The sequence below is a fragment of the Oncorhynchus mykiss genome, chromosome 2 (genome assembly GCF_013265735.2).
Source record: "Oncorhynchus mykiss isolate Arlee chromosome 2, USDA_OmykA_1.1, whole genome shotgun sequence".
NCBI classification, from domain to species: domain Eukaryota; kingdom Metazoa; phylum Chordata; class Actinopteri; order Salmoniformes; family Salmonidae; genus Oncorhynchus; species Oncorhynchus mykiss.
This window is the reverse complement of record NC_048566.1, coordinates 13,085,350-13,099,884: the sequence shown is the minus strand read 5'-3', so window position 1 is coordinate 13,099,884 and position 14,535 is coordinate 13,085,350. Positions and strand designations below refer to the sequence as shown.

The 14,535-nt window shown below is 42.4% G+C and overlaps 2 protein-coding genes across 8 annotated transcripts in view; both read left to right on the top strand.

The window, feature by feature from the left end:
• LOC118937728 (flocculation protein FLO11-like) overlaps nt 1–2,340 on the top strand; it is a 29,583-nt gene extending 27,243 nt beyond the window's left edge. For 2 of the 3 annotated variants that reach the window (XM_036938308.1, XM_036938316.1), the window contains exon 3: nt 918–2,339. In XM_036938308.1, coding sequence (XP_036794203.1) covers nt 918–1,739 — 822 coding nt within the window. In that variant the 3' untranslated portion in view covers nt 1,740–2,339. Of the gene's footprint in view, nt 1–917 lie in introns of all 3 variants that reach the window. The other variant, XM_036938313.1, reaches the window with a different exon arrangement.
• Nucleotides 2,341–5,456: 3,116 nt separating this feature from the next.
• On the top strand, nt 5,457–13,716 carry LOC110507534 (T-cell activation inhibitor, mitochondrial). Of its 5 annotated transcripts, none has more exons than XM_036938298.1 (11): nt 5,457–5,475; nt 6,670–6,774; nt 7,140–7,272; nt 7,662–7,812; nt 8,053–8,317; nt 8,608–8,730; nt 9,122–9,219; nt 9,385–9,476; nt 9,583–9,815; nt 11,159–11,290; nt 11,427–13,716. In XM_036938298.1, exons 2-11 carry the CDS (start codon nt 6,740–6,742, stop codon nt 11,650–11,652), a joined length of 1,488 nt encoding a protein of 495 aa, XP_036794193.1. In that variant the 5' UTR covers nt 5,457–5,475; nt 6,670–6,739; the 3' UTR covers nt 11,653–13,716. The 5 variants fall into 5 exon arrangements, with proteins under 5 accessions (XP_036794193.1, XP_036794197.1, XP_036794188.1 ...); XM_036938293.1 differs by lacking the exon at nt 5,457–5,475 and adding an exon at nt 6,054–6,211; XM_036938296.1 differs by lacking the exon at nt 5,457–5,475 and adding an exon at nt 6,252–6,317.
• The last annotated feature ends 819 nt before the right edge of the window (nt 13,717–14,535 follow it).

Genomic DNA, 14,535 nt, shown 5'->3' with positions numbered 1-14,535 from the left:
AAACACAAGGGGGAGGCCGATGACATCAGAGGGCACCATCAAACCAACTCCTTGAAGTTTTCAGTTGTGTCGAAAAAACAACGTTTTGCTCCAAAAAACATTTGTGTGTGTGTGTTACTGTATTTATATGTGGGATATTGTTTTCCAACAGGAAAAGTTCCAAAATAGCAGGAGTGCCTCTTTAATTGAGTCAAATGTCTCTAGTTGGATTTGTAAACTTCACTCTAAATAAATGGACACATTATGTGAAACCTCTCCCTCTCAATCATTTTACTTGTCCACCCCATCCCAAAGCCAGTGTAAACAGAGGTGGACAGAGAAGTACAGCCGTGGTCCTGAGTTATTCTCTGCCCCATCTATCTCTGCCAAGACCTTTAATACACTTTCAGATTCTAAAGTAGAAAACTCTGCTCCACCCTGCATGTTGCTACAGTATCTGACACATCTGAAGGATGCCCCTAATGTACCTGAACCTACTCACACTCTAGATTTTGATAAGTATTTATTGTTTAGACATTGCATTTGTAGCCATGTTAGCAGTTTGTTAAAGTGGTGATACATTCTAACCTAAACTTTATTGTCATTATTTTGCTACTATGGCCTATTTATTGACTTACCTCCCTAATCTTACTACATTTGCACACACTGTACATATATTTTTATATTGTGTTATTGACTGTATGTTTGTTTATGTGTAACTCTGTGTTGTTCTTGTCACACTGCTATGCTTTATCTTGGCCAGGTCACAGTTGTAAATGAGAACTTGTTCTCAACTAGCCTACCTGGTTAAATAAAGGTGAAATAAAAAAAGAAATAAACTGAATGGCACTGAATAGGAATGAGTGTTTACTGTTATAATGACTGTAATACTAATGACTGAATGAATAATGATGCTGTTGTTTATATCTGAATTCCAGACTTTCTCTGGATCAGCCCCTGAGAGCTGTAGGATCCACCCAGGAGGATGCAGGGCCTCAGGAGGAACAGCTCTAGCCAGCTCTGACTTCTGGTGGGGCGGGACAGCTGGTGTTGTGAATCAGGCCGCTATAGTGCCAGACACGGCTTCTTCCCAACACCAGGGTCACACCCCACTGTCCGCAGCACCGAAGCCCCGGAGCCCAGCCCTCTCCCTCACCGGCAGCAAGGCACAGCAACAGCACTGTCCGCAGCACCGAAGCCCCGGAGCCCAGCCCTCTCCCTCACAGGCAGCAAGGCACAGCAACAGCACTGTCCGCAGCACCGAAGCCCCGGAGCCCAGCCCTCTCCCTCACAGGCAGCAAGGCACAGCAACAGCACTGTCCGCAGCACCGAAGCCCCGGAGCCCAGCCCTCTCCCTCACCGGCAGCAAGGCACAGCAACAGCACTGTCCGCAGCACCGAAGCCCCGGAGCCCAGCCCTCTCCCTCACCGGCAGCAAGGCACAGCAACAGCACTGTCCGCAGCACCGAAGCCCCGGAGCCCAGCCCTCTCCCTCACCGGCAGCAAGGCACAGCAACAGCACTGTCCGCAGCACCGAAGCCCCGGAGCCCAGCCCTCTCCCTCACCGGCAGCAAGGCACAGCAACAGCACTGTCCGCAGCACCGAAGCCCCGGAGCCCAGCCCTCTCCCTCACCGGCAGCAAGGCACAGCAACAGCACTGTCCGCAGCACCGAAGCCCCGGAGCCCAGCCCTCTCCCTCACCGGCAGCAAGGCACAGCAGCAGATCACAGCAGGACAGATCAAAATGCATGCCGAGACTAGTGGAGGATGTGTCTTTCAAAAACAGACTAGTCGAAGTTCATTAAAATGGGGCATAAGAGGAGCATTTGAGCATGGGCCCAAAGCACAACCACCATTGTTTAATTCTCAATTGTTATTAAAGTAGAGTTGTATTGTATTGACTTGCCCTATGACAGCTTCTGTGTGTCTGCACACTAGGACTAGGATTCAACATCAGTGAACTATCAGAGCGTAGTACAACTAGAGAGAGGACAGTGCTGATGGGAATAGCATGAAATGAATAATCAATCAAAATGAAATGTGTTCCGGTTTATGTAAAAGCATGACAAATGAAAGGCTGGGTGTATTCCTTTGTCTGGGATTAAATACAAAATGGATTTTGATGTTAGTCTCAGTCTTAGTATCAGTACGCTTTGTTGGCATCCCTCGGTGCTGCTTTTATTTCACTTTATATTATATACTTTTATTAAACTCATCAAAGGACTCTTTATTTGTTATTCGTTACTTAACAAATTGTATGTTTTCATTGTGTGGTGGTAGTTTGTGAGTGAAAGTGTTTTTGCATCATTATTCCAATAATAAAGTAGGATACATGTGAACAACTACAGTTATGTATCTTGTCATTTATATGATTATCTTTGCAAATGATTTGAGTATTTTATTGTGTCAAATTATTTGCATTCAGACTGTACGGTACATTGGAAATTAATCGTATAATTCATACACCAATTTCATCATGAAATAAATATAGAGTTGAAGTTCCCGTGCAGTAGAATTTCCAAATTCCTCCCCCAAAGATCTGCAAGCATGTCCACTACCGGTCAAAAGTTTTAGAACACCTACTCATTCCAGGGTTTTTCTTAATTTTACTATTTTCTACATTATAGAATAATAGTGAAGACATCAAAACTATGAAATAACACAAATGGTATCATGTAGTAACCAAAGAAGTGTTAAACAAATCAAAATATATTTTATATTTGAGATTCTTCAAATTGCCACTCTTTGCGTTGATGATGGCTTTGCACACTCTTGGCATTCTCTCAACCAGCAACACCTGGAATGCTTTTCCAACAGTCTTGAAGGAGTTCCCACATATGCTGAGCACTTGGCTGCTTTTCCTTCCTTCTGCGGACCGACTCATCCCAAACCATCTCAATTTGGTTCAGGTTGAGGGATTGTGGAAGTCAGGTCAGCCCTTACACAGCCTGTAGGTGTGTTGGGTCATTGTCCTGTTGAAAAACACATTATAATCCCACTAAACCCAAACCAGATGAGATGGCGTATCGCTGCAGAATGCTTTGGTAGCCATGCTGGCTAAGTGTGCCTTGAATTCTAAATAAATCACAGACAGTATCACCAGCAAAGTACCCCCACACCATAACACCTCCTCCTCCATGCTTTACGGTGGGAAATACACATCCGTTCACACACACCGCATCTCACAAAGACACGGTGGTTGGAACCAAAAATCTCAAATTTGGACTCCAGACCAAAGGACAAATTTCCTCCGGTCTAATGTCCATTGCTTGTGTTTCTTGGCCCAAGCAAGTCTCTTCTTGCTATTGGTGTCCATTAGCAGTGGTTTCTTTGCAGCAATTCGACCATGAAGGCCTGATTCGGCAGGGTAGCCTAGTGGTTAGAGAGTTGGACTTGGAACCGGAAGGTTGCAAGTTCAAACCCCCGAGCTGACAAGGGGCTGTCGTTCTGCCCCTGAACAGGCACCCACTGTTCCTAGGCCGTTATTGAAAATAAGAATTTGTTCTTAACTGACTTGCCTGGTTAAATAAAGGTAAAATTAAAAATTTGCACAGTCTCCTCTGAACAGTTGATGTTGAGACGTGTCTGTTACTTTAACTCTGTGAAGCATTTATTTGGGCTGCAATTTCTGAGGCTAGTAACTCTAATAAACTTATCTTCTGCAGCAGAGGTAACTCTGGGTCTTCCTTTCCTGTGGCGGTCCTCATGAGAGCCAGTTTCATCATAGCGCTTGATGGTTTTTGCGACTGCACTTGAAGAAACTTTTAAAGTTCTTGAAATGTTCCATATTGACTGACCTTCATGATTTAAAGTAACGATGGACTGTTGTTTCTCTTTGCTTATTTGAGCTGTTCTTGCCATAATATGTACTTGGTATTTTACCAAATAGAACTATCTTCTGTATACCCCCCCACTACCTTGTCACAACACAACTGATTGGCTTAAACGAATTAGGAAGGAAAGAAATTCCACAAATTATATTTTAAAAAGGCACACCTGCATTCCAGGTGACGACCTCATGAATCTGGTTGAGAAAATGCCAAGCGTGTGGGAGCTGTCAGCAAGGCAAAGGGTGTCTATTAGAAGAATCTCAAATCTCAAATATTTTTTGATATGTTTAACACTTTTTTGTTTACTATGATTCCATATGTGTTATTTCATAGTGTTGATGTCTTCACTATTATTCTACATTGTAGAAAATAGCAAAGATTAAGAAAACCCTTGAATGAGTAGGTGTTCTAGAACTTTTGATCGGTAGTGTATGTGTTTGGTACATGTGGAAACACCCTGTACATAGTGTGTTGTGGTGAATTACACATTACTAATGTAGGAGGTATGCATCCTATGGCCTGATTTGAGAAATGTATCTCTATGAAGGATACACTGTATTGTCAAATGTGTAATGAGGTAGAAAACACGCTACTCTTAGAATATATTTTATGCAATTTAATACTGTATAAAAATGTATGTTGAAATGTAAAATAGATTCTATTTTGAACATTACATTTTATATTGTTGCATTTGGGTATATCAAAATATATTTTTGCTAATGTCTTAATACACTATAATACTTAGCAAACCAAATAGATTTATTTTACAAGCACTTGACCACAAATGTAATCCATTGATATTCACAGCACAGGAGGTTGGTGGCACCTTAATTGGGGAGAAAGGGCTTGTGGTAAGGACCAGTGGTGTAAAGTACTTAAGTAAAAATACTTTAAAGTACTACTTAAGTAGTTTTTTGGGGGTATCTGTACTTTACTTTACTATTTGTATATTTGACAACTTTTACCTTTACTTCACTACATTCCTAAAGAAAATAAGGTACTTTTTACTCCATAATTTTTCTTAGCACCCAAAAGTACTCATTACATTTTGACAGGAAAATGGCCCTATTCACACACTTATCAAGTGAACATCCCTGGTCATCCCTACTGCCTCTGATCTGGCAGGCTCACTAAACACAAATGCTTCATTTGTAAATGATGTCTAAGTGTTGGAGTGTGCCCCTGGCTATCTGTCAATAGAAAATAAAAATAAACATCTGGTTTGCTTAATATAATTAAGTTGGAATGAGTTATACTTTTACTTTTGATACTTAAGTACATTTTAGCAATTCCATTTACTTAAGTATATTTAAAACCAAATATTTTTAGTCTTTTCTCAAGTAGTATTTTACTGGGTGAATTTTACTTGAGTCATTTTCTATTTTCTATTAAGGTATGTTTACGTTTGCTTAAGTATGACAATTGAGTACTTTTTCTACCATTGGTAAGGACTGGAGTGGAATCACTGGAATGGTATCAAACTCATGGTTTCCAGGTGTTCGATGCCATTCCATTTGCTTCGTTCTGGCCATTATTATGAGCTGTCCTCCCCCCAGCAGCCTCCTGTAAATCCCAGGTATGATGAAGCACTAAAAGGGTTTGCTGCAGATGGACAACCTGGACTGGAGGGAAAATGTGACGTTTGAGAAACAAGCCAAAGAAAGGCAGTAAGGAAGGTGTCTTAAAATCATTTTGTGGGTGAAGAAAATGAACATCTATGATCCATCAGAATCTGACGTTGGTTAAAGATCCAATACAGCCGTTTTTATATCATTATCAAATAATGTCTGGGTATTAACCTTGATGTAATAGATTTCCATTAAAATGGTCAAAAAGAAACCAATGTTTCTCAAGCAATATTTTGCTAGGACTTAGTGGTCTGAGTGGGAAGGGGAAAACCCGAAAATTAGCTGTTATTGACAGAGGTTTGGAACTGTCTTTGTTATTGGTCTATTAACTAATTTACCACCTGTAGATGTCACCATGGAAAGCTAAAACTTCACCCATGCAAAACCTGCTGATTAAAAGGTCCTGTGGAGATTGTATTTTCAACCAGCAACAATCAGGAAATAACACTGATCACATTTTATCACTCTTTTACGGTGTTAGTTTCATCTGCTGTTGTTGTACAATATCATACAGAATACAGAAAAAAATGAATTTGGACTGCGTTTAGAAGAGGTGCAATGATTCGCGAGATAATAATTGTAGCTTTCTAACCAGCAGAAGTCACCAGCAGAGGTCATTAAACGTCCATATCAGAGCAATCGATGCTTTAGTGTAGTAGTGCGATTGCTTTTGTCTGTCTGATTGCTGTGCATGGACCACTGGCTGACGTTGGACTCAAAATCTATGTAAAAAATCCCTGCCATACTACCAATTCAGCAATGCAGTCTTTAGAAGGTAATCTGTATTCGTTAATTTTGATAAATTCTGAGCCAAACACTTATCGACATGTGGCTGGTACAGTCTGAATGTGGTTGCTTATTTTCAGTTGACAGCTAGCTAGGTGGGTAAACTAGCTGAACCTGTTTGTTGTTGTGATTATCTGTTAGTTATAACAAGTCATACAATGTATTACTCAGTTTTGTGCTGGAATAAACTGAAAGAATTTGCAAGCCAGACGATTTGATAGCGTTGTTGTTTGGAGTGTTCTCCAATGTGTCCCCTTGGCCTTGCCTTGGCTAGTCCTGTGAATGCCAAAGATACTGTAAATAAGACCCATTTTGAGTTTGCACCCACAAACCAATGCTTAGCTGGCTAGCTACTGCTGTAGTATAAATGTTACAACAAACTTTATTAAGATTTGTCAGTTTGGACTAGTCAGTCAGCTCATAATCTGTAACCTATTTTGTCAACAGGAGAGAATCAACACCTGTGGATGTCACAAGTCATTGATTTGATGGTGTCCAGCTAGAGCTAGCTACAGCTATGTCTGTGGCCTCGCTCCTGCGAAGTGCCATGAGGTAAATAACCCACTATAGTACTTACATTATCATACTTACATTATCACCTGCACTCAGAATTGATTTTGTGAAAAGGACCACTGTTGTTAGTGATGTAATGCATAGTTTCCCAAACTTGGTCATGGGGCACACCTGGGTGCATGTTTTTTTCCCAGGCACTAAATAGCTGATTCAAAAAACCAACTCCTCATCAAGATTTTACCATTTTAATCAGCTGTGTAGTGCTAGGGCAGAAACCAAAACGTGCACTGGGGGGGCTGAGTTTGGGAGACCCTGATGTAATGCACAGCAGGCTCCCTTTGGACTTCATAGTGATCATAGTGACAACCCTTTATCCTCCCTCTCTGGTCCATGTTGTTTTTCAGAGTGGTGAACAGACATGTCGCAGCACATTTGGTCCATCAGAGAGCTCTTTCAGGGGCAGATGCTATCAATGCACTGAGACCTTTCTACTTTGCAGTGCACCCAGACTTCTTTGGCCAGCATCCCAGGGAAAGGGTGAATGATTATGTCCTGTCGTAGTTCAAAAGAGCAATAATGTCCATGTATCATAGAATTGTGTCGTAGGGAAATTCCACGGCGACTCAACAATTTCCATTCAACGTTTTACAAAAACACATTTACCTGAAGAACGGTGTAGATGCAGCATAAATCGTCCTTCTGTTACCAAACTTTGCATCTGCACTATTATTCAAGTAAATGTGTTTTTGTAAAATGTTCAGTGGTATTTGTTCAAAGTAGTCCTTGTGCATAGAGTTGTATGGTTTGTTTAACTTTGCATTCATTGTTTTTTGTTTGACATTTTTAAAGTGAAAAATATGAGCCTCAGAATCATTCTGTTATCGTGGAATTGCCAATCATAACGGTCTTTGTGTAATTCTCTTCAGGAAGTGAATGAAAATTCCCTCAAGAGACTCAATGGTTATTTGGAAAACCTTCAGAAACCGGGGACCCGCTCAGTCCAACCAACAAAGCTCACCTTTTATGTCAGGGAAATAAAGGAGAAGGAAGACATTCAGAAGGACGTCTTTCCTCCTGGTAATGTCCTTTTATCCTGCTTAAAATGTAGACTATACAGTATTGGTGTTTCTTGATCATTTGTTTTTTTCATACCGTTTCCTCTGAGAGAGTGAGTATTATGCATGGATGCATTCCAAATGACACCCTATGCACCCTGGTTAAATGTAGTGCACTATATAGAGAACATGCTGCCATTTGCAATATAGATGTTTTTTTGTGACTGACTATGTTTGTAATACATTTGACCACATTTCCCAGGGTTCCGTTCGGTCAGCTTCACTCTGCAGACCAAGGATGTCCTGACCACCGTAATGGATGTGTTGAAGTCCTGCAGTCTGTCCACAGAGCACATGAAGGGACTGAAGGCCAGCTCAGAGTCACCCAAGAGCCAGCAGCCAGTGGCTGGGCATGGGAACCCTTTCTACAGGCCCATCAAATGGGACAAAAGCTACTACAGCTTCACTGGCTTCAGAGACCCAGAGCAGGAGCTGAAGCAGGCCAAGAAAGTAGAGCCCACACTAAGGTACTGTATAGTGACTACCTAGCCAAAGCAAACGGTAACTTCTTATGTATGTAGAATGACATAGACATTAGCATTGCTTTAGCTTGATCACTTTTTAACTGTCAACTCAAATTCACAGATGCATTCCGAAGACGGGTTTAAATAGAAACAAATGATCTTGCTGTCTTTGTCACTGCCTGTGTACTTGCGTTCCTCTGGTTGGCTCATTCCACTCATGCCTTGAGAGAAGTGACATGCTCTACAAGCTCGACAGCCATTGGTCTGTCTGAAGAGTTGTCTCTCTGCTGCAGCTTGTGGCTGAGAAACCACGAGAAGGAGGCTACGAAGAAGCAGAACGCCAGTGTCCCTCGACGGGAGGAGCTGAAGAGACTCAAGAAGGAATTGTGTCAGAAATTTGCCTTGGAAGATATTAGGTAATCATCAACACTCTGAACAACAGCTGTTCCATTCTAATAGAAGAAGAAACCATTGGTGAGTTTCATTAAGTGCACCAACTCCCATGCAGATAGAAAATGGTGCAGAGATGCATAGTAAAAATCAAAATGTCACATGCACCGAATACATGACTCTGATGCACAGTGCTGGTCCTATGAAGTAAAGTGCATAGACCCTTCAGCTTCATAGGGTGCATGTTTGAGTGAGTTACTGTTTGACTGGGTTCTACTGGCCTGCGGTACAACAGAAGTAAAGTAACGTATTATCAATGTTCTGGAGACTTTGAGCCTCCTGTTGTTACATCTTGATGGGGATCTCTGCTCTCACTTGAACACCTGATCTGAGGACAATACCTCCTCCCTCCTGCAGGTGGCAGCGCAGCTGGGGAGTGACTCACAGATGCTGTCAGCTCCAGAGTCTGAGCCGTCTCTCCCAGCAGAACCCTGAGGCTGTGCTCAACCTGCGAGGTATACACACCTGGAAGAGAGTCAATAAGGGTCTTTGTCTTAAGAGTGGGCTTCAATTGTTATATTCTGTTGACATTTTGAAAGATGTCCTGACTGACAGAGAATGATGAGTGAATTAAAATGATGTATGGTAAATTACTTTATGCATTCCTTATTTTCTTTTAGGACACACTATAATATTCACTGACCAATCAGGGATGAATGCCTCGGGTCATGTGATGCTGGGAACAATGGATGTTCATCACCAATGGACAAAAGTATGGCACATGTTACATTTCAGCTGGAAAAGTGACCAGTCTTTTTTATTCTCCTGTTGCTCATGTTCTGTGTTTGTTTGTGTGTGCGTGTGTACATGTGTCCTAGCTGTTTGTGAGTCTCCCCAGCTACCGTAGCCTGCTCCAGCAGACAGAGTGGCTGAAGGAGAGGATCAGCCATGTGTTGGGAGGTATTCAGGTAATTAACGTAGAGAGACTGGGACCTGTACAGCCTATAGAGGAACACTGCAGCATCCTCAACACCTTCCATAAGAGACTACTGGCCCGACGCCTAGCCCTGCATCCCAGGAGCCTGCAAGGTCTGGCCATGACCCTGGAGAAGTAAGAGACTCTTCCTTATCCACCCACACCACAGACCATGTACCCGACTGTCTACCAGTGGGCCAAAATACTCTGTTTATGCAGCACATTCCTGTTCAAGGGTGTGATTTTGATGCTACTGTAGTACCAGTCTGTAGAGTGGGGGTCCCGAATTACACTGAACAAAAATATAAACGCAACATGCAACAATTTCAATGGTTTTACTGAATTCATATAAGGAAATCAGTCAATTGAAATAAATGTATTAGGCCCTAATCTATGGATTTCACATGACTGGGCAGGGGCACAGTCATGGGTGGGCCTGGGAGGGCATAGGCCCACTCATTAGGGAGCCAGGCCCACCCACTGGAGTACCAGGACCAGCCAATCACAATTAGTTTTTCCCCGCAAAAGGGCTTTATTACAGACAAAAATACTCCACAGTTTCATCAGCTGTCCAGGTGGATGGTGCATGTGAAGATGCCGGATGTGGAGGTCCTGGGCTGGTGTGGTTACACGTGGTCTGCGGTTGTGAGGCCAGTTGGACATGCTAAATTCTCTAAAACGACATTAGCGGTTTATGGTAGAGAAATTATCTTGCAACACCTCTGGTTCACATTCCTGCAGTCAGCATGCCAATTGCATGCTCCCTCAACTTGAGACATCTGTGGCATTGTGTTGTGTGACAAAACTGCACATTTGATTGTCCCCAGCACAAGGTGCACTTGTGTAATGATCATGCTGTTTAATCAGTTTCTTGATATGCCACACCTGTCAGGTGGATGGATTGTCTTGGCAAAAGAGAAATGCTCACTGACAGGGATGTAAACAAACAAATGTGTGCCCAACATTTTAGAGAAATACGTTTTTTGTTCATTTGGAACATTTTCTGGAGTCTTATTTAATCTCCTGAAACATGGGGCCAACACTTTGCATGTTGCGTTTACATTTTTGTTCAGTATACATTTAGCTGTGGGACGACTTTTCCTGATGGCCGGGGGGCCGGAACATAGTTATAAATCATTTGGATCCCAAATAGATATAGTATTTGACAAAAGCAGAATAATTTCAAACCTTGATTACAGTGGGATAGGATCACATAAGCCTTGCTATTTATGTGTGGGGATACTTGGGAAGAGATTTCTTAAAATAAAATCACTTTGAGATTTTTTTTGTGTGACTTTAGTATTTTATGTCCAACAACAATTCCAAAACTTTTTTCTTCTTATTATTGATTTATTTTGCTCAGAGAACTTGGAGGGCCAAATGAAATCACCAGCGAGCTGCCTAGAGGGGAACCTGGTGTAGAGGCATGTGAGAGATTCCCTGACCACTGATGATGTACCTGTGGTGTTTTGTCCCAGTGACCGCTCCAGCCCCAGCCTGCATGAGATGGGTCACTTCGTCATCCCAGCCACCTGTGAGCCCAGCAGACTACAGACTTTCCTCCAGAGCATGGCCTGGGAGGCCCGACAACGAATCAAACACAGGAACCAGTGAGTGTCTGTCAACCTTGTCTTCCTGCCCTCCTACTTCCTACATGTCTGTGTACGTTGTTGTATTGATTATCCCTCGGTCTGTGTGTGGCTAGGCGTGCTCTGTGTGTGACCCTGACCTGTGTCCGTCCCCCAGGTTGCAGAAGGAGGAGGAGGAGGTACTGCTCCACTGCCTGGAGGCTCTGGCCCTGAGGAATCTGTCCAAGGAGCCCAGTGTCAGACACAACCAGATGATCCCCTGCTGTAGGCGGTTGCTGGAGGAACGCTTCCCCCTCATGGAGGGCCTCCGGGTGGAGGTCTCCCACTTCTACTCTGTCATGCAGGACGGGGACTTGTGCATCCCCTGGGACTGGCAGGGCTGAGGGGACAGGGGACATGCTGCAGCACGCCTGGTTGAACCAGACTCAATGCTATGCTCACCATGTCTACCACCAAGCTACACTGCAGCTGCCACACAGAGAAACAAACCGACCGACTCTCACAAGGTCAATCACGTTATCCTTCTACTGGAGAGGACAGATAAACAGACATACTCTTTTCACACTATTGTGCTGAACCAGGGCCTGGTTTCCCAAAAGCATCTTAAGGCTGAGTTCATAGTTAGAACCTTCGTAGGAGCATTGTTAAATCTCTGAACTGTTTTCCAAAGCCATCCTTACTAAAGTTGCACTTGAAAACGCTTGTTATTTACCACCTGCCTCAGATCACTCCTAGAACAGCTAGTGTTATTTTTCCCTTCCACTAAACATAGACTCAAGATGCTTCTCTGTCTCTCTGTGACCACCGATAACTTCACAACGATGTTGACTGCAAATATAGAGTTGCCAATGCCTTTGCAATCGTTAGAAACAACCAAAAGACAAAATGATGCTTAAAATGAAAACCGATAGGACTGCATTCAGATATAAATAGCCTACCTACAGTGGCCTATATTTCCATTAGTTTTATTTATCTATTTGGCTACCATCTGTAATTTCTGCCTTTATATATTTCATGATGTGTCAAATCTTGATTTAGTGCATGTATTATAGGGTAAGCATTACAATAAGTGGCCTCAGTATTTGCAGTCGCACTAGCTGATCCGTCGTCAGTATTGTGGAATCATTATAATTTTAAGGTAAGATATTAATGAAGAAAGCTGATCCGATTTCTTTCAATCTTGTCAGTATCGACACACTTAGCGAACGTTCTGTCTGCGTGGCGTTACATCTTCTGCCATTGTAGGAAAGATGCATCGTTAAAACACTCGTAAGCCTAAATTCCATCGCTATCGAGAAGCCAGGCCCAGTACTGTGCTGGCGTGCATACGTTCTTTTCATAATGTCCTTTCCAGCACGTTCCAGTAACTATGGTGGATAGGATGGGTAACCAGACCAGCTCAGCTTGGTTTAGTAGTGTGAATAGGTTTGGTCAGAGCAGGCTGGTGCAATAGAGTTAGTTTGTATTAACCAACCAGAAGGCCTAGTATCTTGAAGTCAGTCAGTGTTCAGGAAGGTGTGCGTGTGAATAAACCAACACAGAGGAATAGTATCAGTATTTTCATTAGGGGTGTATGAGGGAAAACAACATGTTTGTTAATGTAGTTCAGTGGCACTTTAGATTGATTGTGTTATTTTAATGAACATTTAGTGGAGTATTATTTCCGAGACGATCTACGAAGACAACTATTACACTTATTCAAATCTATTACATTTGATTTTAAACTGTACAGAAACACACTTTGCTATCACAAAAGAAGAGCTAAGGAAAGAAATGGCTCGGTATTACGAGCTGTCTCATACGATGACCGGAACGGGAGACGTCATATACTGTTGCAGTGTTTAAACTCTACACTAGATGGTGTGCTCTCTCACTAAACTCAGTATGGGGTTCATTGGTTTTTGTAATGAAATATACATTTCGGAGTGAGATTTGATGTTCTGGTGTTTCTCAGAGTAGGAGTGCGGATTTAGGATCAGTTTGGCCTTTTAGATCACAATAAAAAAAAAAAACATTACATGGACAGGGGAGACCTGATTCTAGATCAGATGTTTGATACATAGAGCCTCTGGTTAGTGGTCTACTGTAGGTTGATCTTGACTGAAATGAGCACCAGCTATTAGAAGAAGAGCTAAAGTACTGGAAGTGGATCCCACCACATTGATGCAGCTCTCGTGTGATGGGACAGTCAAATGGAATGAAGACTTCATACTGCAAGATCAAGTAATACTAACTGCATCAGTTACCTGACTAGCTAGAATACTGTCGAGACAGCCGGGAACAATAATGATTAATATATGTTTGTTTTTACCTCAACTTTAACACAACCAATACCACAGAATAAAGACCTGCTAAAAGGTGGATAATTGATTTAATATAATATAATTTAGAGATGCTAAATGACGAATGTAAAATGTCCATGACTATTGCTGGATTAACACTATTTTCAACATTCTTGTTTGTTTGCCATTGTCCTTCACAAAGTGTGTTGTAACTTGTTGCAGAACTGACTGACTCCATCCCTAATCAGCTCTGTGCTGAACGGTTGTCAAAAGCCAATTTGATCCAAACACACCCATTCATAAACTCTACATGAACATGTGGATGTCTCTCTCACTCTCCCAGAGTGATAAATGTGTGTTGAATTAGACGATATGAAGTCCCTCCCTCCTCTGTATACTGAGCCAGAACTGTATAGATAGATAATGTGTTTATTTAAATCAGTGGTCAGAACAGCCTCTTCAAAGAAACAACCGATCCTAGATCCACCATCACCTGTCTGCCTGTCGGTCTGACTGTCCAGCTCCTAGATTCAGGGCCTGTAAAAAGTAGTGCACTAGGGAATAGGGTGCCATTTGGGATGGACCCTGGGGCAAGGTGGGATGGATATTAGCAGAGTAATTCTTAGCTTTTTAGAAGACATTAATAGACAGGGGAGGTTGTGTCCTGCCTAGCATGGGGTTGGCCTTCTAGCAGTGCTTGTGTTAGTCATCCTGCCTCTTCATTGTGCAGGATATGGGTTTGGTTGGTTTATGGCAAGCTGATCCTGATCGGCCACTTCCTCCTAGTTAGAGAGGAACCCCCTCTGAGTTTGAGTGTTGCCATTAAAGCCATAGAGGTCATGATGCTAAATCAGACTGTTTTGAAACAGGAAAGCCTTTAATGATTTATACCTGAACTCCCACTGTTGTTACCATACCTCCCCTGATCTAACGTAGTCTGGGTACCAGTCTTTAGAACTAACATTCCACTCCTTCCCACTCGTC

What these genes read in the sequence shown, in the direction of transcription:
- LOC110507534 (XM_036938298.1), top strand. Translation starts at nt 6,740, where the DNA reads ATGTCTGTGGCCTCGCTCCTGCGAAGTGCCATGAG. An exon ending in AAAGTAGAGCCCACACTAAG is followed by an intron (nt 8,318 to 8,607) that starts GTACTGTATAGT and finishes TCTCTGCTGCAG; the next exon opens with CTTGTGGCTGAGAAACCACG. An exon ending in TTCATCACCAATGGACAAAA is followed by an intron (nt 9,477 to 9,582) that starts GTATGGCACATG and finishes CATGTGTCCTAG; the next exon opens with CTGTTTGTGAGTCTCCCCAG.